Source organism: Echinops telfairi, unplaced genomic scaffold (assembly GCF_000313985.2).
Source record: "Echinops telfairi isolate 266 unplaced genomic scaffold, ASM31398v2 ScPeMD7_7458;HRSCAF=8496, whole genome shotgun sequence".
Classification (NCBI taxonomy): Eukaryota; Metazoa; Chordata; class Mammalia; order Afrosoricida; family Tenrecidae; genus Echinops; species Echinops telfairi.
Window position 1 is genome coordinate 29,313,253 of NW_022111358.1, and position 26,676 is coordinate 29,339,928.

Genomic DNA, 26,676 nt, shown 5'->3' on the forward strand with positions numbered 1-26,676 from the left:
TCTAATATCCAAAAATAGTTTTTAAAACTTTCTACAACTTAACAACAGAAAGACCAGCCAAGTCAATGTTTTAAAAAATAGGCAAAGAAATGGAGCAGACCTTTCACCAAAGAGCATATTAAATGGCCAGCAGGCACGTGGAAACAATGGCCAACCCCAGCCCCGTTTCCAAGGCTGTGGCCTTGCTTTGCAGGTTCTCTGGGCGGGTCTGAGCCACCGGTCTTCGTCAAGTAGTCCAGCACTTAACTTCCTGTGCCGCCACCGGGACTCTGGGGTCGTTGTGAGGTGCCGTCAAGTTTGGTTCCCACCCATCGGGGCCTACGTCCAACACCCAAACCCTGCCCAGTCCTGCGCCAGCCTCACATGGTTCTTATGTTTGAGCCCATGGTGGGGAGGAGAGGCCACGCAAAATAAAGCCGGGCTGCTGCTTCCCTCTCACTAGAGTGGCAGTGATCAAGAACAACAACAGCGAGGTTGGGGAGAGACGGGAACCCTCCCCCATTGCTGGGGGGAATGGAAAGTGGTGCAGCCTGTCCTCAAAATGCTGAACACAGAGCCAGCATGTGACCCAGCCACCCCACCCCCGGTATACACGCAGACAAGAAGGCACAAACAACGGACATGTGCACCAGCAGGCAGACGGATTCACTCAAGGTGGCTCCTACGGGCCAACCGGGGACTGGAACATGCAGTCCGGGCGAGAGCCACACCCGGATGAACCTGGACCCAGCATGTTGAGCAAAAGCAGTCAGGTGGACACAGACAGCTACGGTAGGGTCTCACTCATCTGACATAAGCCGATAGACAGAAACCCAAAGGAGCCCTGGTGGCACTGTGGGTTAAGTGTCGGGCTGCTAACTGCAAGGTTGACGGTTCGAGCCCACTTGTGGGGAACCAGCCTCCACAACCGATAGGGTCCTCAGGAGCGGTTGTGTCATCGAAAGGAAAGAAATAGAGGCCAACAGACGAGGAATGCCAGGGCTCACCTCTTCGTGGAGTCTAGAGCCAGAGAGAGTGTGTCTTCTCTAACGGGCTAATCTAACCATCATGGGCTTGCAAGCCCCATCAGTCAGGTGCGTCACAGGAAGGGCATGTGTTAGAGGCACGCATGAACAGGAAGGGGAGGCACGAGAGGCATACGTGTGATAGGAAGCCACATAGGTAACACGGTGAGCAGGTTCTAGAGTTAAGATGGAGGTCTAACCTTGACCGTAGGTGTCCCTGAGCTCTTCCCCAGGGGAACCATACAGGATCCTTATCAGAAGGGAGTGTGCCGAACTTAGTATGGGGCGGACAATGGGATCTGGTTTTCCGGCAGGAGAATGTGACTGGGATTCATCCCCAACTCACAATGTGAAGGCCTTCCTCCACCAGAGTCTGCCTCCCAGACTCTGCATGATGAGCAGAGAGAATTTGCCCACCTGCATTTTCTTCCGGGTTCTCAGTTCCCCATACCCACTCGTCACCCCGTGAGGGCAAGATTTCCAGTCTCAGAAACTCTACGTAGATAGGGTTGCTATGAATCAGAATTGAGTCGATGGAGGTGAGTTTATAGAAACCAGAGATTCTTAGTGTTACCAGGGGTCGGAGGGTAGAGAAAAAAGAGTTTTTGCTTGGGGAGGTATTGAATTTATGTTCCTGGTAGTAGAATAATTTGAAAAAGGTTACTGAGACTAGCTGCACCCATGAAGACTGTAATTAATCTTACTGTCGGAATGGTTGCGTGGGTGTGAATTTGGGGTATATTTCCACCACAATAAGTAACTGCTGCCTGCGGCCCCTCCCACGACTTACAAAGCCCCAGGGGTTCGCGAAGGTCTTCCTGGAACCTTGTTCCAAGCAGCAATAATGCCTCCATGGCCTGTCTTAAAAATCCATCAATACGTTTCAAACGTCCCCTTTCAAAGGGAGTGGGTGCTGGGTGGGTGGCAGAGGACATGTAGTTGGCCGTGCGCTGACTCACTCGGTCCACAGCCACTATCACCAGCCATCACCTAGCCACCGCCGCCCGGCTCACTGCGCAGTTTAAATTGTCTTTAGTCTCAGCCCTTCACGGGCAATTTGCACCCATCATGGACCACTGGCTAAACACAGGAAGACAGAGAGCACGGAGGTTGAGCAGTGAGCTAAGGCGGAGCAAATAGATGACAGTCATCCCATGTGGTCAAGTCACCGATGCTCGCTCCATCTCCGCAGTGACAGGAGGCGAGCAGGAGAGCACTGCGAGCAGAAACCAGGACTTACCTGGTCTTCGTCTTGGAAGAAATGCAACCAGAGCGCTCCGCAGACGCCAAGGTGACACAGCTGTGCTCGCTCTGCTCTGAGCACATCATCAGGGAGACCAGGTGCTAGAGGAGGACACGGTGTTTGGTCAGTGTAGGCCACAAGACGTCTCCGTGAGACGGCTTGACCCGTGGCTGCGACCGTGGACTCAAGCACAGGCGTGTCCAGTATGCATAAGGACACCGTGAGATGGAGCCGAGTCAGCCATGCGGACAAGAACCACCTCGGCGAGTTTTGCCGCTCAGCCTGCGGTCCTTAACCGGTAGCAGCAGCTTCACCTGAGGGAGAGCTTCTTGTTAGCCGCCATGAGTCGGTGCCACATCAGGAAGACGCCATGAAGTCAGGGTAGACCTAGCTGTGCTCCACCAGGAAACGGGACTAGATCTGTCTCCCGGAGCCCCTCTGGGTGGCTTCAAACCTTCAACCTTGTGTCTAGGGATGGAGAGCATAACCCTGTGCCACCCAGGGCCTCCAGGGAGTATGCTGTTGTTAGGGGCCATCCAGTTGGCCCCGACCCATAGCACCCCTAAGCACAACACAAGGAAACACGGCTTGTAGATGAAGGAACAGCCCTGGTGGGTCATGGTTACACGCTGGGCTGCTAGCTGCAAGTTAAAAACCAGCCCCTCCACCGAAGAAAGATGAGGTTTTCTCCTGCTGTGCAGAGTTACAGTCACAGAAATCCACGGGGGCGTGCCACCCTGTCCCGTGGGATCGCTGTGACTCGGTCCGCAGCGTGTGGAGTTTTGAGGATGAGGAGGGGTCCCATGGCCCCTTGGTTGAAGCCTCAGGTGCGCCTGCACTCGGCAGGAGAGAGGGGTGGCAGGCAGCTTCTGGGACGATCCACAGCCTTGGCAAGCCCAGGGGGCAGGTCTACCCTGTCCTGTAAGGTCACTGTGAGTTGCAATCAACGATGGCAGTAGGTCTGGTTTGGGGTTTTTACATATGAGTGGGCTTAAATTCTTTTCTTTCTTTTTTTTTTAAACATCCTCTGGGAAATTATGAAAGTTACTGGATTAAAATAAAATGTTTAAATAAACAGAAAACAAACACCAAGCCCGTGGCCAGTGACCTGATTCCTACTCTCGGTGACTCTCAGTTTCTGAGACTAAATCTCGTGGGCGCAGACAGCCTCAGCTTTCTCCCTCAGAGCAGTGAGTCCCTGAGAGCCTCCACCTATCGGGTGAGCAACCGGAGACTGTACACCCCATCACCAGCAGCGCTCCCTAACGGGTACACGGAGGCTCCACCTGTACTTTCCTTAAGAACACCCCCCACCCTCCCCCCCATGGCATCGAAGCCTGCCTTTTCATACATGTGTGCTCTCAGAGCCAAACAGGACGGCGGTAGCTCTTTCCAATCTATCTAAAGCCAGGCTTTTGCTTCTAATGACGGATCAATCAAGTTGTGTCTTTTTTTTTTTCAATGAGTGAAAAGGAAAACTTGCCTCTGAATGGGGTGACCACTGGGACAGGTCACGTTGCGTGGCCTCGTGTTCTGGGCCGGGACTCTGGGAGGGTCTCCTCAGCTCTCGCGGGACAATCCCTGTCTCGCCTACAAAGGCCGTCGTGAGGAGAAGGGCCAGGCGTGGGGAGCCTGCACTTGACTGACCTCGACGACGGGAAGGGGAGGGGTCACCGTGCTGTAGATGCCCCACAGACCCAGGCTCAGGGGGAAGGAGAAGGCTTCCCTACTTACCGCACCCACAACGCACAGCCCCAGGGACCCCTCAGATGATCTTCTCACCGGGAGAAAAGGGTGAAGGGGCTTCTTTCTCTCTTTGTTCCCCTCCAACCTTTAAACTAATTTTGTGGAGCATCACAAAATTATTTTAAACGAACGGTAACCCAAGAAAAGAGGAAGAAAAGTAAAATTGAAAATGGACTTGAAGTCTCCAATGGCAAACAAGTTCATCTCAAAGAAAACCTTTTGTCGGTTGTATTTTGATGCTGCTGAGAATCCGCTCCACAGAGCACACGCTCATCCGACTGTTGCTGCACATCCGTCCCAGCCCAGCGGTCACTCTGCGTGGGCAGCCGCCTCACCCTCGATTCTGAGGCTATTTGTCCCTGTTTCGTGCAGACCCACTGCCTATAAGCCTCCTGTCCCTTCTTTCAAAGTAGGTTTGAGCTGTAAGTCAAGTGTATCCACTTCCATGTTCAGCCGCATTAAAGAGCTGCAGCATCACTACAATCAGTTCTTGAACGTTTTCTTCCTTCTTGAATTCATCGTTAGCTCCCCATTTCCCTCCAACCCCCCCCACCACATCCCCAATAAACCATTAATCCAGTTATTGTCTCTGGAGATTTACCTAACCTGCATTTCATATACTGGAAAACATACAACAACATTTTTTTAAATTTAAAAAAGAACAACGACAATATCAAAATAAACCAGGTTTGTGGGGGGGGGACCTCAATTAAAGGGGGGGGGAAGCAGGAAATATTAAAAACCAGACAAATTTAAAATGGGAGATTGACAGTGAGATCAAATGATCAGGTATTACATCCTAACTTCATTACATCTGCCGTAATTGAGTTTACAGTGCTCTCTGTCTGGTACCAAGGGCATTCAGCTCCCTCAACTGTGGTCAGAGGGGATTCACTGGAAGCTTCATCCATGTAGGGAAACTGCCTGTGGATTTGGGCTGCCACTGCCATTCATAGCCTTCTGCAAATGGGGTGCTCATAATTTAAGCACTGATACTAATCCCCCCTTCGGATTTGGATTTTATTCTTAATCATTCTTGGATCACACTGGCTGGTGTGCTTCTTCTATGTGGACTTAGTAGATGCTTGTTTGAAGACAAGCCTTTAAGACAGCAGACATTAGTCTTTTCAATAGCCAGGCACCATCTGCTTTCTCCACAATACTTTGCTATAGCACCCATGTCTCCACGGATCTCTTTATGAGATGACCATCAAGCAGGGGCATGTCATAAGAATAATTTTTTCTTAGATTGAGGCTAGAAATAAGTACAAACCCAAAATCCATTCACATACCTACGGTTTATAAACATCTCTGGTTCATGTAGATGCATCATTATCATTTTATGACAGAGAATATTATTAACCACCCCCCTTGGGGCATAAGGTAATTAATGGTATTATAATGTCATTAATCCAATGACAGACTTCAACACACTGTTGAGAATAGGAGGTAAACGATTACAGAGACGCTCTGGAGTACAATCCACGAACTGTTCAGTTGTACAGGTCAAACGCAAATGACTGAGCACGAGTTACATTGATCGTGGGGGTTGATGATAGGGCGAAATTTCCAATAACATTGATTCATAAGGGCAGAACCATGCCTATCAGAGTAATACATATCATAGGAAAGCAAAGAAGACATCAACATAGTAGATATGTGGTCCTGGGCCGCATCTCATGGAGCCCCTCAAAGCAAGGAATCATCACCAAAGTCCAGTGACTGCCAATTCCAGAGCCTTGGGGTGGCTGTCACCTGCTTCTTCTCACAGCAGGGAGGCTCCATCTCAAGTCCAAGGGCTACAGGTAAGTTTGAGGTAAAGCCCAGTTCACCTAGTGGGGTTCCACACTGAGCCCTTCCGGTGTTGTGCTCCTTAAAGGACAGAGTCTAAAGTCACAGTAGTTCATAGCATGCTGCCTGGGATTCTGTGTTAGTCCAGGTAGACTAGAGAAACAAATTCATAGACACTCATGTGTGTAGGAAAGAGCTTTATATAAAGAGTAATTGTACATTAACTAAACATCCCAGCCCAGTCCAGATCAAGTCCACAAGTCTAATATGAACCCATATGTCCAGGACCAGTCTGTAAATTCCCCTTCAGACTCACATAGCACATGCAATGACACCGAGTGCAGGAAGATCACAGGCCAATGGGTGCAGAGTCTGGTGGATCCAGTGGCAGTGGAAGCATCTCAGCTCTGGCGTGGGTCTCCACATGGCTCCTCCAGCTCCAGGGCTCTGGCTGCATCAGCATAGCCCCATCAGGCTCCTCATCAGTAATGTCTCTCAGGGAATGTCTCTGTGTCCCACCTCCAGTGAGCTATTTATCTCCATAGCACCTCCAAAGAGGTCATCAAGCTGCGGCCTGATTGACAGGCTAGACTCCACCCCTTCACTCTTAATAGTTTCAAATTGACAACAGATGATGTAACTACCACAGTCACCAACGGCTGGAAATAAACTAGGTCAAAAGTTCTCCAGCTTATTCTCCCCTGGGGTCTATATAAGTATTGTTAACATTTCCCCCAAACGGAAAGAAGCTCCTCCCCATTTACCCATCAACAGAACTGGAAACGCCACCTGGAGAACACAGGGGCTCCCCTCCCCACACCCTGACCTGACTTGTCCTAAGTTTCCCTTACCACTCCTGTAGGAGTGCCTGATGATTTGGGAATGGTCTTCTCCCTACCGCCCCGCCCCCTCTGTACCGCCTCTTTACAGAGTGACCCCAGCTGAGTGAGGTGAGGTCTCCTCTATTGAAATGGGTTTTTTTTGAAGATCATTTTATTGGGGGGTTTTACAGCTCTTATAACCTTTCATACATCAATTGTATCAAGCATATTTGTACATATGTTGCCATCATTATACGCTAAACATTTATTTTCTATTTGAGCCCTTAGTATCAGTTCCTTGTTTTTCCTACCCTCCCCCTCCCATCCTTGTGATCCCTTGATAAATTATTATTATTTTCATCTCTTAACACAGACCGCTTTCCCCACAGTTTCTGTTGTTTGTCCCCCTGGGGTAGGGGTGGGGGTTATGGAGCAGTCATTTTGATCTGTTCCCCCTTCCTCCCCTCCTCTCCTTACCTTCCCCCTACCCTCCTGGTATTGTTACTCCCATTTCTAGGGGTTTACCTGACCTGGATTCCATGTGTTGTGAGCTCTTGTCTGTACCAGTGCACATGCTCCAGTCTAGCCCGAAGTGAGAAGCAGCACTGTGTCATGATAGTGGGGGGTGAGGAAGCTTCAAAGAACCAGAGGAATATAGTGTGTTTCATCGGTGCTATACTGCACCCTGGTTGACTCATCCCTTCCTTGTGACCCTTCTGAGAGGGGATGTCCCATTGTCTACAGATAGGCTTTGGGTCTCAGCTCCAACCCCCCTCATTCTCAACAATTTTTTTCTCAACAATATGTTTTATTTGTTTGTTTGTTTACTTGTTTGTTCTGGGTCTTCTGATCCCTGTTACCTGATTCTGTTGACACCTCATGATCACACAGATTGGTGTGCTTCTTCCATGTGGACTCGTTGCTTTTCTGCCAGATGGCTGCTTTTGTAACTTCAAGCCTTTAAGACCCCAGACACTGTATCTTTTGATAGCCAGGCACGATCAGCTTTCTTCACCACATTTGCTTATGCACCCGCTTTGTCTTCAGCAATTGTGTCGGGAGGGTGAGCATCACAGAATGTCAGGTTGTTAGAACAAAGTGTTCTTGGGTTGAGGGAGGGCTTGAGCAGAGGCCCAAAGTCTGTCCACTTCCTCAATATATTGCCATATAAATATATGTACATAGGCCAATACTTCTATTTTATGAAGTAATATATTTGCATAAGTGCACACCTAGGTTTATACCTCTATCCATAGCTTTGCTTCCTAGATCTTTCCCATTTCCTTTTACCTTCCTCCTGCCCCACCATCATGCTTGCCCTTCTTCTGCCTCTTAGTAATTCTCTCGGCTAGATTGCTGCTGCTCCAACACCCCCAGGATCTCTACATCCTCCTCCTCGTTGACTTTAATTCCCTAGTTGTTCCCAGGTCCCCGGTGTTGTTTGCGCACCGCTCCCTCCCCCGCCTCCTCCTCCCCCCACTGCTGGCACTTTCTCCTTGGGCTGGCTTCCCATGCCTGTCTCTGCATTTCTCATCGAACAGCAGGTGCGCGGGGCAGGTGATTCTACCTGGGCGCCATCCTGACTTTCTCCTCCAAACCTGCAAGTGTCTAGAAGTGGTTTTTACGATGCACCTATAAGGGGGTGGTTCATGGAAGCAAGGCAGGCCCTCTACCTCTTGGCTTGGGAGACTGGCAGCAGTGTACATGAGCGCAGGAACCTGCCTACTCAGAGTGAAGAGCTTCTTGGTCAATCTCTTGTCCCCAGGGTCACGGTAGCCTGCCACAAAGTGGGCACCTGGAAATTTTGTTGACTAAATGGACGGATGAGTGAAAAACAGAAGGCAGGTGGTCTCTAAGCAGGAAGGGGGGCAGGAAGAAAGGTTGTGGTAGAGGGGCTGGCGCCACACCTCGCCAGAGCTCCAGGACAGGAGGAAAGGACCGTGGACACAGACAGGTGGTCCCGACAGGGACAGGGAAGCTGGCATTAGATGACCTTGGGAAGGAGGAGAGATGAGTCCCGGGGTTGCCAGGCGACGGCCCGGTGGCAGAACGTGAATGTGCATGGGCGCCAGCAGCCACTGTCAGGAGCTATGTTGCAGGTGCCTACAGGGAAGGGGGAGGGAGGGGAAGGCGCCCTTGTCTACCCTGGCTGAGAGCAGCCGGGCACATTCGGAAGCAGGACAGGGACTGCTGTATTTGAGGTGGAAGGACAAACTGGGGCGTCAGGTGCGGGAAGCGTGAGACCAGCTGGGGTGGGCGCGCCAGGAGGGCCTGCAAGGAGGGATGGAGGTCACACGGAAGGTGCCCACAAGTGGTGGGCCGAGAGGAGACAGCAGTCCCCAGGGTCCAAGAAGAGGAGCGGGTGTCAGGAGTTCCCTCATCTCCTAGCACGGACAAAACCGGAAGACGTGCCCAGCCAAGCCCATCTCATCAAGATAACTGGTTTGTGACATCGTTCTTCAAAACGAGCAAGGAAAATCATTTTCACACCAAAGGCTGTGATGAGGGAGGGGGAGGGGAGGGGGAAAGAGGAGGGACAGGAGGAAAGGAAGAGGTGGGGGCAGGTGGGGGCGTGTGGGGAGAAGAAAGAAGCACATCCCGGGAGGATCTGCCGGGTGGCTTTCCCTGGTCGGATGCCACGGCTGTGTCCATGTGGCACGTCTCCCTTGTGTGTGTGATGCTCCACACATCAATGGCGTGGGGCAAGGTGGGGAGGTGGGGGGTAGGGTAAAGCCCTGGAAAACGCGGCCGTCCGAAGCCAGCATTGGGTCTGCACGATCAAGCCCCCACTTTTTGAAATGTGCAAAGAGTGCTCTGAATTTGATCACAGAGACTCAGGGCTGACACCGTCCTCGGACCTGATAAGATACGGAGGCCACACTGCGCCCAGGCCAAACAGGCCGGGCCGAGCCCTGTCTGCAATCAGCCAGGGGCAGCCGGGGAGACCAGACCTGGGAACCTACTTCCTCGGCGCAGTGCCCAGGCCAGAGAGACCGTGACGGCCACGCGGACCAGAGCACGTCCTCAGCAAGGTGTCCCTGTCAGCTCCCAGTCCCATCACACCCTGCGAGGCCCTGGTTGCCGAGAGCCGGATGACGGTCACCACCGGGCGCCCGCTTTTCCGCCGTCAAGAACCCATTAGGAAGCTGCCGCCCTGGCAGTGTTTGCAGTACACCCACAGTGACCTGTTTCCAAAAGCCCAGCCCGGTGAGGTTCCTTTGACCACACACCTGCCGAAGTCATCTACAGCTGTAAGCGAAACACCGAGAGGGGGTGGCTTTGATGAGCAGAAATGTATTCTCCCACAGTTTAGGAGGCTGGCGGTCCACATTCAGGACACCAGCCCGAATGGACGGCTTTCCTCCTCTGTTGGAGCTGGGGGAAGACCCCTGTCCCCTTGCAGCGTCTGTGGGCCTGGGTGCTCCTTAGAAATTGCCAAGTGTCTCGGCATCATTTATCTCCTGGGTCTTGGAGGTTCTCAGCCCAGGGACCCTCGAGCTAAAAGACCCAGTCTTTATTCCGCAATACTAGCCCCGCACAAACCGTCGTCACCACCCCGAAACCAAACTCACTGTCCTCCAGTTGGTTTGGACTCACAGTGACCCTGCAGGACAGGGTGGAACGGCCCCGTGGGTTTCCAGGACTGTAACTCTTCACAGGGTCGAAAGCTCCCTTTTTCTCCCAAGGAGCAGCTGGTGGTTTCAAACCGCTGACCTCTCAGTTAACCGCTCAACGCAGAGGCTGCTACACCACCAGGGACTCCTTCTGCACCACCACCCCCGGGGACCCTCCCTTTTAAAGTCAGTAACCTTCATTCCAGCTGCAAGGCCCCTTTTGCCACGTGATGCCTGTTGCCTATCCAGAGAGCCCGGCCTGGTGGCGTACCGGTGACACTTTGGGCTGTGATCTGCAAGGTCCCTAGTTCCAAACTACCAGGCCCTCTGGGGGAGAAAGGCGAGGCTTTTCCTCCTGTAAAGAGTGACAGTCTCGGAAACCCACAGGGCCAGTTCTGCCCTGTCCTGTAGGGTCGCCGGACTGGACTGGGTGGTAGGGGATGCTGGGTCATTGATTGAGTCATGTATTCATTGACTCCAGGGACTGGGGTGTGGACAGCACTGGATGGCGTCCTACTGCCTACCACCCTGCTCTGGAGGTTCCGGTTTATCATCTGTGCGATGGGGACCTACCAGCATGGCTGTTCTCAGGTCTTGGGAAAGAGCAGCTTCATTCACACAGCTAAAGGGCTAATCAGCACCTGGCACACGGCACTGTTAGGATGAGAGGGACAGGGCACAGCCAGGGGACAGGCCGGAGCTACGCTGCAGGATCTAATCATCAACTCACCAGGCCCCGAAACTGCCTTTTTCTGCCCGCTCAGCTAATCAGTGCTGCGGGCAAGCTTCAAACTCTGACCCTCTCCGATTGAGGCCGGCCTCCCCAGCTCCCATAGGCTTCGTCCTGGCTCCTCGTCAGCGGCATCGCAGGCAGGCGTCCCTCTGAGTCCTCCTAGGGGAGGGAGACTCTTGGATTCCAAGAACAATGAACCACTCTTTTGGGTGTGCTCAGATCTTGTCCCATCTCCCCTCCCTGCAGCCTGGTGAGCGGCAACCATTTCCCTGAGGCCCAGAGGGACTAAGGGAGGGGGAGGGTACTCAGCCAAAAAGGGGGGGGGCTTTATGCACCTCACCTTCACAAGACCCGTTTCTTAGAGGAGAAAGCAGGGGCAGGCCTAGGGTCAAGACAACCCTGTCTTTTCCCAGCCAGCACTGCCCACTGCCAAGAGATCCTATCCTTGTTTTGTGGGCAAGAACTGTCCCTCTCCTCTCTGCGCAGGACACCGGCCAGTGCCTGCCCAGAGCAGCCTTCGCCGTCTGCAGAAGGGAGGTCCATGCTCCTCCTTGGGGGCATGGCCACCCCCACCCCACATGCCACCAGCCTGGGGAAGACCACCTGGGAGCCTAAAACCCACCACTGGCAGCAACTGAATTCTGAGCTCCAGGCGAGCCAGGACTTCTCCGGAGGCTTGTCCCTTCTCATCACCATGGCAACAGGAGCATCCCTACCCCCCTAGTGTGAGCAGAGCTTCTCCCCACCCCAGGCCGCTCCCCAGACCCCCTCAAAGGCCCTTCCACCTTTGCAAGCCGGGGATTCCATTAATGATCACCAGCCCGCGCTTACATGGGTCTGTTCACTTCTGTTTCCTGCCTTTTCGTTGGTCTTGTCTGCTGAGTCACGGAGTGAGCGGATTCGAGTGGTTCTTCCCAGAACATCCGCTGCCCGTCGCCATGGATACCCTGCAGCCCACTTCCTGGGTACCACTGCCCCTCATCCCACCGCCAAGGGGCATGCAAACTCCCCCAGACGAAAAGGGCCCTTCGTGACGTACGAATGAGAGCCAAATGTCTGGTATCAACTGTGGAAAAAGTAAAAAAAAAAAAAGGCCAAGAGCTAGTGATACCCACCCAGACCAGCCGGAAGCAGCAAATGGTCAGAGAAATCAGCCAGGAGACCAGTTTACTTTCTGACCCTCTCTGGTGAAGCCTTTCTGGACTGACTATTTTAAGATGCATTTGGGGATTGGGAAGTTGTGGACTGGGTGAGGCAGACTCAGGCTCCTTTTGAAAACAAAACCACAGACTTGAATGCGGGATTGGCAAGGGGGGGGCGGCTCTGGGGTGGCAGTAGGGGCTGGCAGGAGGTGGGGAGTGGGAGCAGACCTGGGGAGAGAGAGGGGAAGCTGCAGGCCCTATAGAGCCCAGCCCAGCTGGCCCAAGGAGAGGGGGCCGCAGGCCACAGTAAGAGGAGGGCGGAGGGGGTCCAGAGGGCCAGCAGGATGTGAAGGGCTAAGTCATCAGCCCACGGCCCATTGCTCCTGATAACCATGGCACGTTGTGTTTGCAGAGGGACAGGGGATCAATACATCACCCCCATGCATGTGCCCCCTGCTCTTCAAACATCTATGTTTGGCAAATATACCTATTTTGAATCTAGGGTCACCTAGCCCATTTACCTCATGCCCACTCCCCAGGGGGACACAGGGTGGGGGCGAGCATTTGGGGTACTGCCCCTAAGACGTGATGGGGGCACTTCCCCTAGGCCTAGGGAGCCTGTGTCCTGCCTGCCCCTCATGCCCAGCTGAAGGCCTGTCCCCCATCTCACTCCAGCCCGTCACCAAAACAGTCCCCACCCCTTCCTCTCCTCCCCCCTCGTCCCTGCTGACTGACTGATGGGCACTAAATGACAGGGTGGGGCAAAGCGGGTGGGTGGCACCTGTGCCCCATCTCCGTTCCTCCTGGGGGGGAGCAGGGGGGTGACCGGGTCCCATGGGCTTTATAAGGCTGGGCTGGAGCTCCCCGTGAGCAGAGCACTGACACCCAGCTGCTGCACCACCTACTATCCACCTCTGCAGGTGAGAGAACCCTGGGGGGGTGTCCAAAGAGGGTTGGCAGAACCCCACTCCCCCCATCAAGGGACCAGACCACTGGCTCACGCCTCTGTAACCTCAGGCAGGGAATCTTCCCTTATTTCTGGGCAGAACTAGGGTCTGGGACCCACCCTGCACACCCAGCCCTCTGCCCTGCCCTGCTGCTCGGGCTAGAGCCCTGTCCAGCCCCCTCACGGAGGTAAGGGCACGAGGGCCAGTGTCTTCATCTCTCAGATGGGGAAAGGGAGGCAGCGCTTAGACTGGACCCCACAGTTCCTGGACCCCAACCCGACTCTTTTTTAAAGCTTTCCCCCCATGATGGAAATGTCCCCCATCAATGCAATCCAATATGACAAGTCACTTGGAATGTGGCTTGTCTAGCTGGGGAAAAGCCTCTGTCGTCTTCCCACCATGCCCGAGGTTAGGAGTCCTCCGTCAGGGTCCTGGCTTGGCGGAGGTCTTTCCAAGGTCAGAGGTAGCATCCTTTGTGGTCTCTGGGTTTCTAGCTGTCCCAGGCGTCCGTTGGCTGGAGGGTACCTCTCCCCTCGGTCTCTCGGTTTCTGTGTCCCTCCACTCAGAGGAGACCAGGACCGCTCTGCTCTGGCAGGAGGAGTCCTGGTGCCACAGCGGGTCGGACGCTGGGCTGCTAACCAAAGGTCGGCAGTTCAAACCCACCAGCGGCTCCGTGGAGAGACACGAGATTGCCCACACCTGTGATGCTTGCCCTCTCCTGCCATCCAACTGATGCCGCCACAGCCACCCAGGAGGGCTGAGCAGAGCCGCCCCTGGAGGGTTTCTGGGACACTCTTACAGAAGTAGAAAACCCACCTTTCTCCCCGGGAGCTGACAGGTAGTTTCAAACCACCAGCCTTAGAGACAGCAGCCCAGCGTGCAGCCACGGTACTAGCTGCACCACCAGTGAGAGTGCTCAGAGCCTTAGAGCAGCGGTTCCCAGCCTGTGGGTCGAGACCCCTTTGGGGGGTCCAACGACTCTTTCACAGGGGTCGCCCCATTCATCACAGTCACAAAATGACAGTGATGAAGTAGCAACGAAAATAATGTATGGTTGGGGGGGTCACCACCCCAGGAGGACCTGTCTGAAAGGGTCTCGGCATGAGGAAGGTGGAGACCCACTGCGCTCTCCCCTGGCCGGGGGTGGGGGGGTCACTGGGAGTCGCAATAGACTGGACGGCAGGGGTTTCGGTGTAACTTGACCTCATGTGAACGGATGCCACCTTTAGGGACCCTGTTTCCAAACCGGTTCCCAGGGGTTAGAACTCCAGCAGGAATGCCGACGGGACGCAGGGCCGGCCAAGAGAAGTGCGGAAACCAGGGCCGGGCTTCCGTTCTTGCTGGTCTCAGAGATCAGGAGGCTTGATGTTGGGGTGTTGGCTTCTCCATTCTCTCCCCTCACGGCCTTCCTCGTGGCCACTCCGCCTGGTCTTTCCCGGTTTTATTCGAGAGAGAAGAGAGGGTGACCTTGGGCTTGTTTCGTGGGCACTGGAGGGGTGCTGGGAAGGATCTGAATGCACAAACACCCTGGTGCAGCTTGTCGGGAGTCAAAGTGTGAGAAACACTGAGTTCCCTAAAAAGAGGAAGCATTCCCTGAGAAGGTGCCTCCCGAGGAAGCCCTCGCTGCTTCTGAACGATGCCCTGAACAGACGGCGGCCACTTGGCCTCCTGGCGCACAGACTAAGGGGCCATAAGAGCCCAGAGTGTCGAATCCAGAGAGCAGAGAAGCATCGGAATTTTACGTTCATAGGAACCGTTTGCGCCTGTAGTGTGACTTCTCCGGCAGCACACAGTGACAGGGCTTTAAAGAGAGAAATCGCCATCCCAGGCTATTTCTCCCTCTCTCTCATCATTGAAAGAGAACATTTATTAAATCCTAAAAGGGACAAAGACACAGATACATCATCCGGATGAGGGAGGCCCTTAGCCCAAGGTCAGCCTGAAGGTTATTCCTCTAAACTCAGGTTGCAGGAGAATCTTCTCCCGGGTGGTGCTGACTAGGAGAGGAGGGGTGTGTGTGTGTGTGTGTGTGTGTGTGTGTGTGTGTGCGCGCGCTCCTTTGGGAATTTCTATTTAACCCTTTACCTTCAATGACAAGGTGACAGAGGCTTGGATATGGCCTCTGATTCCGCATGGCTCTAGGCTCTTCATACCTCCAAGAGAGGCGGCCACTCCGATGGAGATGGCGGAGAGAGGGCGTGGGAAGCCTGGGCTGGCAGGCACTGGACCGACAGGGGCCCCAGAGTTAACTTTACAGAGAAGCAGAGGGACCCGGAGCCCAGCCAGCCCCTCCACTCCGCTCTCCCCTCTGCAGAGAAGATGCAGCACCTGCGCGTGTACCTGCTCATCTCCGCCCTGGCCCTGGCCGCCTTCTCCGAAGGGTCTAGGAAATCCCCTTTCCTGGCGCATCATCAACCCTCAGGTCCAGGGGCCAACCGGGGCCTGGAGCCGCTCTGGCTGGACCAGCTGGGCCCAGCCCCTCGTCACCAGCGGCAGCTGTGGCCCGAGGGCCCCTCACACCATGTGGGAGGTAGGAACCACTGACAGCTGCCCCTGTTGCCCTGGTTTCACCAAGCTCCCAGCCGGGCTGGTCCTAGCCTCCGCCCAGAGAGGCTAGGTGCCCCTCCCCAAAGCCCACTTCCTCTCCCCCCCACCCCCAGGCCCACCTCTGACCCTTCTCCTTGCCCCACTCCTCAGATCTGTCCAAGAAGCAGGGGCCGTGGATGGAGGAGGAAGAGGCGTACGGGTGGATGGACTTTGGCCGCCGCAGTGCTGAGGAAGGGGACCAGCAGCCCTAGAGCCAGCGCCCAGCCCAGCCCGGTCCCCTGACAAAGAAATAAAACTCTCAAAAGGAAATCGCTCCCGAGGATCGTTCTTATTAAATTCAAGAGGCAGGAGTGGGTCTTTGGTGGGGGTGAGCCATGGAGGAGGCTGGGCGTCCCCTAGTGGAGGGACCATGGGACATTCCTTTCCCTGTCCCCAGAGCCTCGCCCTGCACAAGAATCGACAGGTGCAGGTGGGACATGATGGGGGGTGGGGGTCCTCTCGACCAGAGCAACCTTTTAAAAAGATAAATTAAAGCATGTCGTGCTGCACTGAAACCTCCCAGTACTTTCCCCGGCGCTCAGGGTCACTGCCGCCCGCCTCCCACCCCATCTGTCACCTCCCCCTCTCTCCTCCTGTGACATACACAGGTCAGTGCTCAGTGCTGTGTCCCTGCCGGCTCCCTGTCCTCCCCAGGTCTCGGTGGACAAGCCTCCTTCTGAGAGGCCAGCCTTCCGGCTCCTCACCCTTCACACCCCACCCACCCACGGCTCCACCGCAGCCTGTTTTGGTTGCTAACGGATGCCTCCTCCTCCGTCAGAAGGGAAGCTCTGAGAGGGTGGGGGCCACACAGTCCCTCTTCACTGCTGTACGCCCCCCCACCCCCACCCCCGTGTCAGGAACAATGCCTGGCACATGGAGCCTCCGGGAAGCATTTGTTCAACAGACCAGAGAATGGCGAGAGCAGGTGGTGTTGCCCCCGTCTGCACTCCTTCTTCGGGTGCATGGGGATGGTCTCCCACCACAGGCCCAGGGAGGGAGGCAGGCTCTCTCTCAGGCCGGGGACAGGGCAGGCTGGGAATGCTGGGGGCCCAAGCAGCTCCGAGATGCCCAGTGCAGGGGAGAATTGGAGGACAAGGACACATAGCCCGGCCCTCTCGCCGCCCGCCCCCCACCCCCTGAAGGGGCAGCTTGCTGTGAGGTGGGTCTCACGCTGCCTGTCTCCCAGAGTGGAATGTGCTCAGGGACACGTCCTTCCTCCGATTTCTGGGCTCGCTCCCTCACTCCCAGACTGCGTTTCTGCGGATTGCCACCCAGGGACCTGCCAGCACTTCCGATCTCCCAGTGGGCTTCTGTGGGGACCTAGCCTGAGACCAACACTGCCTTCCCAAAAGCTGCCCTGCTGATGTGGCGGGTTACACACTGGCCACTAACCACAAGGTCAGCTGTTTGAAACTACCCACTGGCTCCCTGGCAGGAAGATGAGGCTGTCTGCCCCCATAAGGCTATATAGTCCTGGACACCCAAAGGGGCAGTTCTCCTCTGCCCTGTAGGGTCACTCTGCGTCGGAATGGACTCGTTGGCAGGGGGAGGGGTTTGGGCTTCTGGGGTCCTTGGTAGCCAGAAAGCAAGGAGGAGCAGCAGAAGTGGCCCCTCTCACTGTCCACCTCGGGAATTTAGAACCTATCATTTTAGGTTCTACTGGATTATGGAGCCTGGTTCTTCAGGGGGTCCTGTGGCAGGGGTGGGGGTCGTGGTTCCATCAGGGAAGACAGACACGGTGTCCCTTAGCCTAGCACTTCGAGCTGCTTGCGGCCTGCGGAGGTCTTTGTGCCAGCAGGCCAGCAGGCCCAGGAAGGCCCATCACCAGCAGCAGTTCCTGGCTCGACCATCAGGAGGAACCAGGGTCACCAGCCCATCATGTGGCCAGGAAGGGGCACATCTAGAACTCAGCGGGGTTCACTGGGGTGCCACCAGGAAATCCTTGGAGCTCCCTGGCTGGTAGTAATCGGAACAGACAAGTGCGGTAACCTGGGTCAGACAAGGGCACAGCCATCCAGGGCTCAGACCTTCCCAGAGCACAAGGCGACGTAACCGGAAGCAGCGGAAGTGCTGGCCGAGGGTGAGGGAAGCCCAGAGGGATTCACGCAGAGAAGAGGGTCGACGTCATGGCTGGCTTCGGACTCAAGACCAGTGATGGACCAGAGTCTAGGCCTCCATCTACTGAGGGCCTCCCTGACCCTCTGCTCGACCAAGAGGCGCCCAGCCTGAGCCAGGCACCCTCTGTGGCCTCAGCCGCAAGGGAAAGGCGGGCGCTGAGTGAGGAGACTGAAGGAGAATCAAGCATTTGACTCGCGATGCTGAGAAGCATACCCGGACCGCGGAAGGGGTGAGCGGAGCTGTGCTGGAAGAGGTGCAGCCAGGATGGCCAGACTTCCTCTCACCTCCTTTGGACACGCTGTCGGGAGAGGCCAGTCCCTAGAGAAGGACCGCGTGTTGTGGGACCGTGCAGGGAGGGGCAGCGAGGAAGAAGGAGACCCTCAGAGAGATGGTCCGACCCCGCAGCTGTGTCCACAGGCCTGGGGCGCAGGAACAGCGGTGAGTCCGGCCCAGGCCCAGGGTCGCTGCGGCCGGGCCCAATTCGGGGGCACCAAACAGCAACCCCTCGGCCAACACGCAGTCCCTTCCTAGTGACCGGTCAGGGTTGGTTTATGACACTGGAGAAGAAGAAGCCCCCACAGAGCATCCACAGCCTGAGTCTGTCTGTTCTCGCCCCATCCCTGTGCCCCGCCCAAGGCGCACGAGTGCATACACAGTAACACACACACACACACACACACACTCACACTCACACACACTCCCGGAGAAAGACGGACAGAGGCTGCACCGGGTAGCAAACAACTCCTTTATTTCCTGCACCAGCAGGGAGACAGGAGACAACCCGGGACTGAGAAGTACCATGGGAGGCGGGGCAGGTACCGAAAGAGGGTCCCGAGCCCCAGACCCCAACTGCTTACGCATGAGGGGCAGGCAAGGGCAGAACATCTAGAAGGAGAAACTGAGGGGAAAGGGCTAGCTGCACCTGGGTGGGGAGCCTGGGAAATCATAGGTCACCCGCCCACAGAGATACTCCCACGGTAACAAGGCCTGAGAGGAAAGGGCAGAGAACAGGGCGACCGGGGTCTGGTCCCTAAACACCAAGGACTTGGGAGCCCCGTTTGATGTGAAAGTCACGGGGTCAAGGCTGTGCTGTTGGGGTGCTCTGAGCAATCTCCTGCACTGGGCCCTGCGGCTCGCTCCCCGCTCCCCAGCTTGGTCAGAGCTGAGTCTGGTAGGTGGTCGGCCGGCCCCTGGGCCTCCTCCGCCCCCTGGGCCACCAGGTGATCCAGGCCCAGCAACTGCAGCTTTTGCACCAGCTGCAGAACAAGAGCTGGGGCTCCTTCAGCCTGTCCCAAAAGAGGGTTGAGGCTTGGACCCTCAAGTTCTGACCCAGGTTCATCAGGACGGAGGGAGGGCTGGGGACTGACAAGGGGTCCTGTTTGGGGAAGCGGGGAAGAGGGTCTGCGGGGGGCAGGGCTTGGCCCGGCAGCGGAAGGAGGGGTCTCATGCTGTCTGTGGGGTCTCTGCAGGCTGCTGGGAAACAGCAAAGCCTGAAAGAGAAGGGAGTGCCCGTGACCTGGGGGCCTAGGGACCACAGGCCTGGCCTGGGCAGCTGTCCTGGATCGGGACGCTACCCCAGATGGGTCTGCGGTGGCCTCCTGTGTGGCCACAGAGGTTGCTGTTCAGTTTACAACCTGCACACCCTTCCACAGCCTCCCTGCGAGGTCAGAAGACCAGGGCTGTCCCCTATGGCCGCCATGCTGCAGGAAGGCCACGGCAGAGGCTTCCAACAGGCCGTGAACATCTGAGGCCAGCAGGGCACACGGGCACTGGGGTACCGCAGAGGGGAGGGCCAGATCAGGGGCAGGCCCCATGAAGGAGCGGGATTTAGAACCCAGCTGGGTGAGCTCCCACAAGTGACCGTCGCTCTCTGAACCTCTGTTTCCTCACCTAGTAGACTGTGGTGTGACTACCTACCCCCAGGGGGACAGGGCGAAAGGACTCCTGTGAAGGGTGGCCCCTGAGCATTAGCGAGGCGTGCTAAGGTGGCAGGTGACAGTGAGTAAGTCCCCCAGAGGCAAGCCTTCCCACCCTGACACATGGGGGTGCACATCAGAAATGGCTCACCAACCTTGGGGATAGGGAGGCCCTGACCCACCACCACCCCGACCCTGCAGGAGGCCCCAGCCCACCTTCAGACTCACCCAGGGGTCTGGTCCGACTGTGGCCCTTGCTGGCGGAGACCTTGGTCCCACTGGTCCGGGGGGCCCCAGAAGGCCCCGCTTCCTCCCAGACCCTGGGGGGGTGGTGGTTGGCCCTGCCCTCCAGCATCCGGAAGTCCTGGGTGGGCACCCCTGGCCGCTGCTCCATGGTCCCGCCCCCCGTGTGTGCTTTGGCCCGCGGCTGCCACTGCTGCAGGGTCGGGGAGCCTTGGGGATGGGGGAAGGGGGAGGGGGAGGGGGGAAGGGCGGGCACAAATAGGAAGCTGAGGCGCAGTGGGTGGTCCTGTCCCAGCCCTGCCTCCCACAGCCCCCCAGCTGAGCCCCCAGGAGAACAGGGGTGGACGTCTGAGCCCCTATGCTGAGTCCATGTGAATGGGTAATGAAGCCACTTTCCCACCCCACGGAGGAGGGAGCCCTGAGGCCCCAAGAAGATGATATGCAAAGTCCATGCAAATCAGCACACTGGGTGAGGCCAGGCTTAGGTAAGGGAACACCTGGGGGGTTCACCTACCCTCCCCTTTCATGGGCTCATCCAGCTGGAGGGAGGAGGGAGGCCCCCACGGGAGCACTCACCTCTCTGGAGCATCTCCTGCCTCAGTGGCCGCCTACAATGAGTATCCTGCCAGTTGGCCAGCTGCTGGAAGGCGTGCTTCATGTCCAGGTGTGAGGGGCCCGAGCCACTGGCTTCCAGGGCCGGGGTGACCCCATGCGGTGGTGTCTCTTCATCCAGATCCAGGTCCACCTCCTCCCAGGCCTCTGACTCCTCCGGCTCCACGTCCATCACCCCCTCCTCCTCCTCCTCCGCGGGCCCCACGGGCCCCAGCTCCTCCTCGGGCACCAGCTCATCAGGGACCAGCTCCTCCAGAGATATAGAATCCGAGCCGGCCAGCAAGCCTGCTTCAGCCTGGACCCTCCGTGGCTGCGGCCGCGTCTCACATCTGCCCAGGGAGACAGGAGGCCTTCCAGAGCCCCACAAGCCACGCTCCTCCACACCCTGAGGACCCCTCCCACCAAAGGGGCTGAAGCGGGAAGCCCCCCACCCCAGCACCTGGGAGCTCTCCACACAAACCCCGATGGTCAATCTTCAATTGCATGCCAACTGGGAGAGAAGGCATCAGGACTTTAAGTCCCGGGCATGGGCCCCCAACAGTGCATGGACCCTGCCTTTCCCTAGCACCCTGACCCTGCTGCGAGGGTCAGACCAGCAGGGCAAAGCCCCCCTTGTCTTCCCTCCATTGTTACTTAGCATTCACTTAATTAGTGTCAAGTGGCTTGCGTAAGGACACACAGCCAGTTAAGGGACCATGCTGGGACTGGGTCCAGCAGTTCCCGTCTGCTAGGCGAGTGTTCATTCACCTCTCAGCCTCTGGTCAGCTGAAGGGAAAGCTTTGGTCACCACTCACAGCAGCCTGAAGTTGGGCTGGAGGCGGGGGGGTGGGGGGTGGGAGGGGGCCTCCTTTGCAGGGCAACTCTCAGCCCCGCAGCCTACAGATCAGTGCCTTCGGAGGGCTGCGGGGAGCAAGGGAGGGTGGCGGTGGCTCCCTGGTCAGCTTACCCCAGGTTGGAGGTCTCCCTCGCAGCGACCCCTTCGTAGTTCCTTCAACAGAGAGGAGGGCCGTCACCATGCAGGGGCCAAGGAAGCAGGGACGGCCATGTCCCTAGGCCCAGCCATGCAAAAAGCCCCAAGGAGACACACGAAGACCTCGGGGGAGACCAAGGAGAGTGGAAAGGCCAGGCAATGAGTGAGTGAGTGTCAGGGAGCAGGACGAGGGCCCTGGGGGTGGGGTGGGGTGGTGCAGGAGCTGAGCACCGCAGCAGCGCACCTCTCCATGAAGAAGGAGGGGTCTGAGATGATCCTTCTTATCGACGCTCTGAGCTCCTCAGCCAGGGCCTCCTGGAAGCCAGGCATGGCCTCCTACAGTGGAGAAGGGGGTCATGACCAGAGGACACCCCCCCAGCCCCACCGCACACCCAGGCACAGAACAGGCACCCGGAGGTCGGTTGGGATGGCAGGTCCCTGAAGGGCATCGAGGGACAGGCGGGGCGCCCGGGGAGGGTGCTCACCAGTGGCATGGTGTAGGTGTAATGAACGATGGAGCCAGTGGACACCCGGGCTTGCTGGCGGAGGGTCCTCACCTCCTCCTGGGCCTCCAGCAGCATGCCGCCGCACTCCACGTACTTCCCCCGAAGGGCCTGCAGCTGGGGGGCCGTCCACAAGCTCGGACCCAGGCACCCCGGCGCCAGACCAGGGCACCTCTGCCACCCCCACCCCTGCTTGTGAGGTGTTCCCCACTCTGTGGCAGAGCTGCACCTCGTCCTGGAGCCGCGTCCGGATGTCGTTCTCAGACGCCAGCTGCTGCTGCAGCTTCTCCGCCTCGGCACCATACTGCAAGGGCCCAAGGGCGGTCAGCACCCACCCGCGCTGCCTACTCCCATTAGGGAGTCTTCCACGGCCCCTCAAGCAAGCAGTCACCCGAGCAATCAGGGCTACGGGGGACTGCCAGCTGGCTCCTTCCTGCCAGACCTGCGATCCTCTCAGGGGTAAGGGTGGGTAGGATGCAGGCTCCCTGAGGTTTCTCCCAACTCTGCCTCTGGCACAGAGAGGGCAGTGGGCACTGAGGGCTCTGTGAGAAGGGGGGGTCCATAACAGAGGGCCTCATGCTCCCTCCCCAAATCAGTGTTGTAATCTCAACGTCCATGCCCAGGGTGACCATCCTATTTGGATTCTTGCATTGCGCTCCTCGGACAGGGTTCACACGGGGTGGGTCCCCAGTCAATCTCTTTGGAGATGTCAGGGAGAGGCGGAGAGCCTGCACCACATGCAGGTCGCCAAGGACCCAAGGCTCAGGCTTTGCCTAGAGCCGGCACACTGAATTCAGGCGGCCAGTCTTGTAAACTATGAGAAAATCAACTTTTGTTTGTTGAAGCCACCCCCTTGTGGCAATTCTGCAACAGCAACCCCGGAGAGGCCCCATGGGGGGAGGACGGGAGGAGGGCCCCACATTACCACCTACACACACACACACACACACACTCACCGACTGGCAGCGCTGCTGTAGCTTCAGCACTTGGGCCCGCAGCTGGCTGACCTCCCTCTGCTGCCGGTCATGGCTCTCCATCTTGAGGGCCAGCACCTCGGACAGCTCGGCCATCTGCTGGCTGGCCTCCGCTGAGGGGCAGGGTGGCAAAGTCAGCCTCTTGCCAGGGCCTGCAGGGACCATTCCTGACCCTCCCACACGCCTCTGCCCACCCCTACCCTTCAGCTCCTGTGGAATTCCAGAGGGTTCCACGGGGCTGAGCACTCGGGCAGACGTTGGTATCCATGCGTGTGTATTGTTGGCCAACACAGGGGTGGGCACTGGGGCGGGCATTCAGTGAGACCTGGTCCCACCTGCACTGAGCTCCCATTTAGAGCAGACGGAACCCCCAAGGCTAAAGGGTGGGTGGCTGCGGCAGGCACCCCGCCAGGCCGCACAAGGTCTCCAAAGGTTTTCTGGAGCAAGGAACTGCGGAGCTGGGCTAGGCACAGGGGGCGGGTGTCCCTGGGCAGAATGAATGTAGGGATATCTGGAGGCAGACCCAGCAGAGGAGTGGCCGGGCCGTGGGAGGGAAGTGGGGTCAAACCCTTCGGCCAGGGAGAGAGACCATTCCGAAGAGTTAGAGGCAAAGGAGGAACAAGGCCGGGTGAAGTCTTAGAGCGCTCATTCCCGGTGCAGAAGGGGCTGGCAGGGCAGGAGTGGGGCCGTTCAGTAGAGAGACTGCTGAGGTCCTGAGGCGGCCTGGGCTAGAGGCAGTGCCGGGGCAAGGGTTTCTCAAGAAATGGGAGGAGGGGCTGACTCCTGCTCGGGGCCTGGGGGTCAGCAAGGCCGGTGCGAGAGCTTGAGGACCCCAGGGAAAGGAGGCCAAAGGTTTGGGATGAAGGATTGTTACCACTTTGGGGTCTGCATCTCCCCAGCCGGACAGTGGCTGGGACAGAACTGAGCACAACTGCTGCCTAACGCTGGACTCTGAGCTGTCCCCATTCGGACTCTGAGCTGTCCCCATTCGGTGCTTCCGGGAGCCCCATCTCTGCTGCCTCCAATTCTGGCCACCTCCCCTCTCACACCAGGGGTCCCACAAGTTTTGCACAAAGCACTTCCCCTGCCATTGTTTCTCTTGATCCTTGTAACCCCCGGAGAGGTCAGCAGGCCCAAGAGAGCCAATGCCCATTTTACAGATAGAGGGAGTAAGGCTCAGAGAGGTCAAGGAAGTTGCCTGAGCTCACACAGCCAGGAAGTGTAAGAGCTGGGACTTGAACTTAGGTCTCCAGACTCCAGACTCTTCTTCCCTCCTCTCCTAGGGAACAGCCCCTCCCCCGAGATGTATCCTCACGTACAAAACTGTTCCACACATTCCAGCATGAGCATCTGCTCCTCCTCCTCCAGGGGGGCCATTTGGGAGGCCTGAAGGGGAGGGAGAGAGGAAGGGGCAGAGGTGTTAACACCCCTCATCAGTGCGGTGCGCCCCGCCCCCATCCTCACCTCCTCTCTCAGCTGATCATTCTCCTCCTTCAACTGCCTCAGCTTCTGCTGCAAGGCTTCCAGCTGTGGGCATCTGTGCAGTGACGATGGAGTCCTAGGGGAGGGAATGGTGGGAGTCGGGGTACCCAGTTCCCAACACCCCCCAAGGGTCCCCCACCCAGGTTAAGGTGGCAGTCTGCATCCATCCACCCAGCAACACTATGGGCAGGCACCCTGTCTGCATCTCCGTCTCAGCACACAAATGGGGAACCCAGGCTCAGAGAAGAGACCGGGGAGCACCGAGGCAAGACACTCACAGCCGGGGGGCGTCACGGGAAGAATCACACTGCTGCTCTTCCTTCTCTTCTTCTTTTTTCTCCTCCTCCTCCTCCTCCTCTTCCTCCTCTTCTTCCTCCCCCTCCTCCTCAGAGTCTGAATAGAGCTGAAGGAGCTCATCCCGCAGGCTCACCTGGTGCCTCAGGTGTACAATCTGGCAGGAGGGGAGAGGAGCCCCAGGTAGGGGAGCGGCAGGGGCAGTGGCCCTGGTCCTGGCAGGAGGGGACAGCAGAGAGGTCTGAGAGGCACACCCCTCCCTGCAGCCCCTCCCAGTTACCTCCTCCCTGGCAGAGCCCAGCATGGCATCCAGCTTGCTGTTCTCCTCCATCAGAGCACTGTTCTGTTTCACCAGGGACTGGCCGATGCGAGCCGCCGAACTCAGGTCCCGCTCTCTCTGCAGAGGGACCACCACCCATGGGCAACGCCTTCCTGGCTCCCAGGAGTCCCCAGGCTCAGAGGGAAACCCTCCCTGCTCCTAGTTCCCCGGGGTCTGCTATGGGCCCCCTGTGGAACCTGACTCAGTTTCCCCTCATGGAGCCAGAGTACATCGTGAATGGGCTTTAAGAGTCCCTCCACCTGGACGCCCCACTCTGCAGCCTCCCATGCCAGCCACCGGAGAGAGGCGGCCAGGCAGGCTAGGAACAGACCCCTACCCCGTGGGACAGAATCCAGGAGGGCCTGGCCTGGGAGGGGCAGGCAGCACACACCTCCTCCAGCAAGTTTAACATCACTTGGATATCTTCCTGGGTCATCTTCTTAACCGGTGGGGGTCGGTCAGAACACAGCACTGCAGGAGGAGGCCAGGGGTGAGGAACAGCCCAACCAGGTCAGGGCAGAGGGGACACCACACCACACACTCGCTCGCTCACTCGCTCATGCACTCACAGTCCCAGAGCACATTCCTTGTGTCCCATCTCCAATGTCCCCTACCCACCCCAACCTCCTGCCCACACCCCTCAGACTCAGCTCTCCCAGGGCCATTGGACCCCGTTTGTTTGTATGTTTGTTGTCCTGGAGATGCCTGGCTGGGGGGAGGGGATTGCAGACCCCAAGGCTCTCCAACTCGCTGGGGGTCCTGGCACCCAGGAGAAGGGAGGCGGCTGGGATGACAAACTCAGGTTTACTGAGTCATCCCACCCCTACCCCTGACCCCCAAGGGCAGCCTTGACTGGCTCAGAGGGACCTCCAGGGTCATAAAAACGGGGCAGTCCGTGGGTCAGGCACCCACACCTGTTGCGTGTGGACCGGAGGAAGGGGCTTGTAGGAGTGTGTATGTGAGCCTCTAGACCCCATCCAGGGGAGGGCCAGGTGTGGGGAGGGTCGGTTGAGACGCCAGGCCCTGGCCATCTCAAGCTCAGGCAAAGCCGGCCCTTACAAGTTAAGGGGTCCCAGCAGCACCCCCTCCCTCTTGGCACTGCGGTAGACTGGGGAGGGGGCACGGAGGCTGCGCAGATCCACAGCGGCCACAGGCGCGGAGAGGGGGCGGGCCCTGCACCTGCCCTACTGACAACCATCAGGGTGGACAGCAGGGGGAGGGATGGGGGAAGCCCCCCTTGGGGGTGCCTCAGACCTGACACCCGGGAGTGGGCGCAGGCGTGGGACCGACCGGCAGAGGAGGCAGGGCGCCTGGCCCCGACCGGCAGCCCACCTCCCCAGAGCTGCCCCTCGTCCAGCGCCGTTTACCTTCCTCCAGCTCCCGAATGAAGGCGGCGCGCTCGGGGCCCGACACCCCGGGCCGCCGGCCGATGTAGGCAGCCGGCGTCTTCCAGATGCCCGCCGCCTTGTCAGTGCCCAGGCCGGTGGCCCGGAGCCCGAAGGGCCCCTGGAATATGAAGCAGGTCCGCGGCAGGGGCTGGACATCCCTGTGCACGGACGGGAGCGCGGCCACGCGCGGGGCGCCGGCCTCGGCTGCCGCCTGGGAGGGCGGCGGGGCG

The 26,676-nt window shown here is 57.6% G+C and overlaps 2 protein-coding genes across 2 annotated transcripts in view; one reads left to right on the forward strand and one right to left on the reverse strand.

Annotated features, from left to right (window-relative positions):
- The first annotated feature begins 9,778 nt into the window (after positions 1–9,778).
- GAST (gastrin) lies at positions 9,779–15,839 on the forward strand. The gene is made up of 3 exons (XM_004707158.2): positions 9,779–9,856; positions 15,356–15,571; positions 15,739–15,839. The coding sequence occupies exons 2-3, from the start codon at positions 15,361–15,363 to the stop codon at positions 15,837–15,839; spliced, it is 312 nt and encodes a 103-aa protein (XP_004707215.1). The 5' UTR covers positions 9,779–9,856; positions 15,356–15,360.
- Positions 15,840–18,476: 2,637 nt separating this feature from the next.
- The window catches only part of HAP1 (huntingtin associated protein 1), a 13,690-nt gene continuing 5,490 nt past the window's right edge, over positions 18,477–26,676 (reverse strand). The window contains exons 2-15 of the mRNA XM_045299343.1: positions 26,426–26,657; positions 25,450–25,529; positions 25,020–25,136; positions 24,724–24,896; positions 24,428–24,521; positions 24,283–24,349; positions 22,946–23,076; positions 22,219–22,293; positions 21,972–22,106; positions 21,731–21,822; positions 21,463–21,504; positions 20,481–20,845; positions 19,890–20,097; positions 18,477–19,235 (exon numbers count right to left, since the gene is read on the reverse strand). Of these exons, the coding sequence (XP_045155278.1) occupies positions 18,902–19,235; positions 19,890–20,097; positions 20,481–20,845; positions 21,463–21,504; positions 21,731–21,822; positions 21,972–22,106; positions 22,219–22,293; positions 22,946–23,076; positions 24,283–24,349; positions 24,428–24,521; positions 24,724–24,896; positions 25,020–25,136; positions 25,450–25,529; positions 26,426–26,657 (2,145 nt within the window). The 3' untranslated portion in view covers positions 18,477–18,901. The remainder of the gene's footprint in view (positions 19,236–19,889; positions 20,098–20,480; positions 20,846–21,462; positions 21,505–21,730; positions 21,823–21,971; positions 22,107–22,218; positions 22,294–22,945; positions 23,077–24,282; positions 24,350–24,427; positions 24,522–24,723; positions 24,897–25,019; positions 25,137–25,449; positions 25,530–26,425; positions 26,658–26,676) is intronic.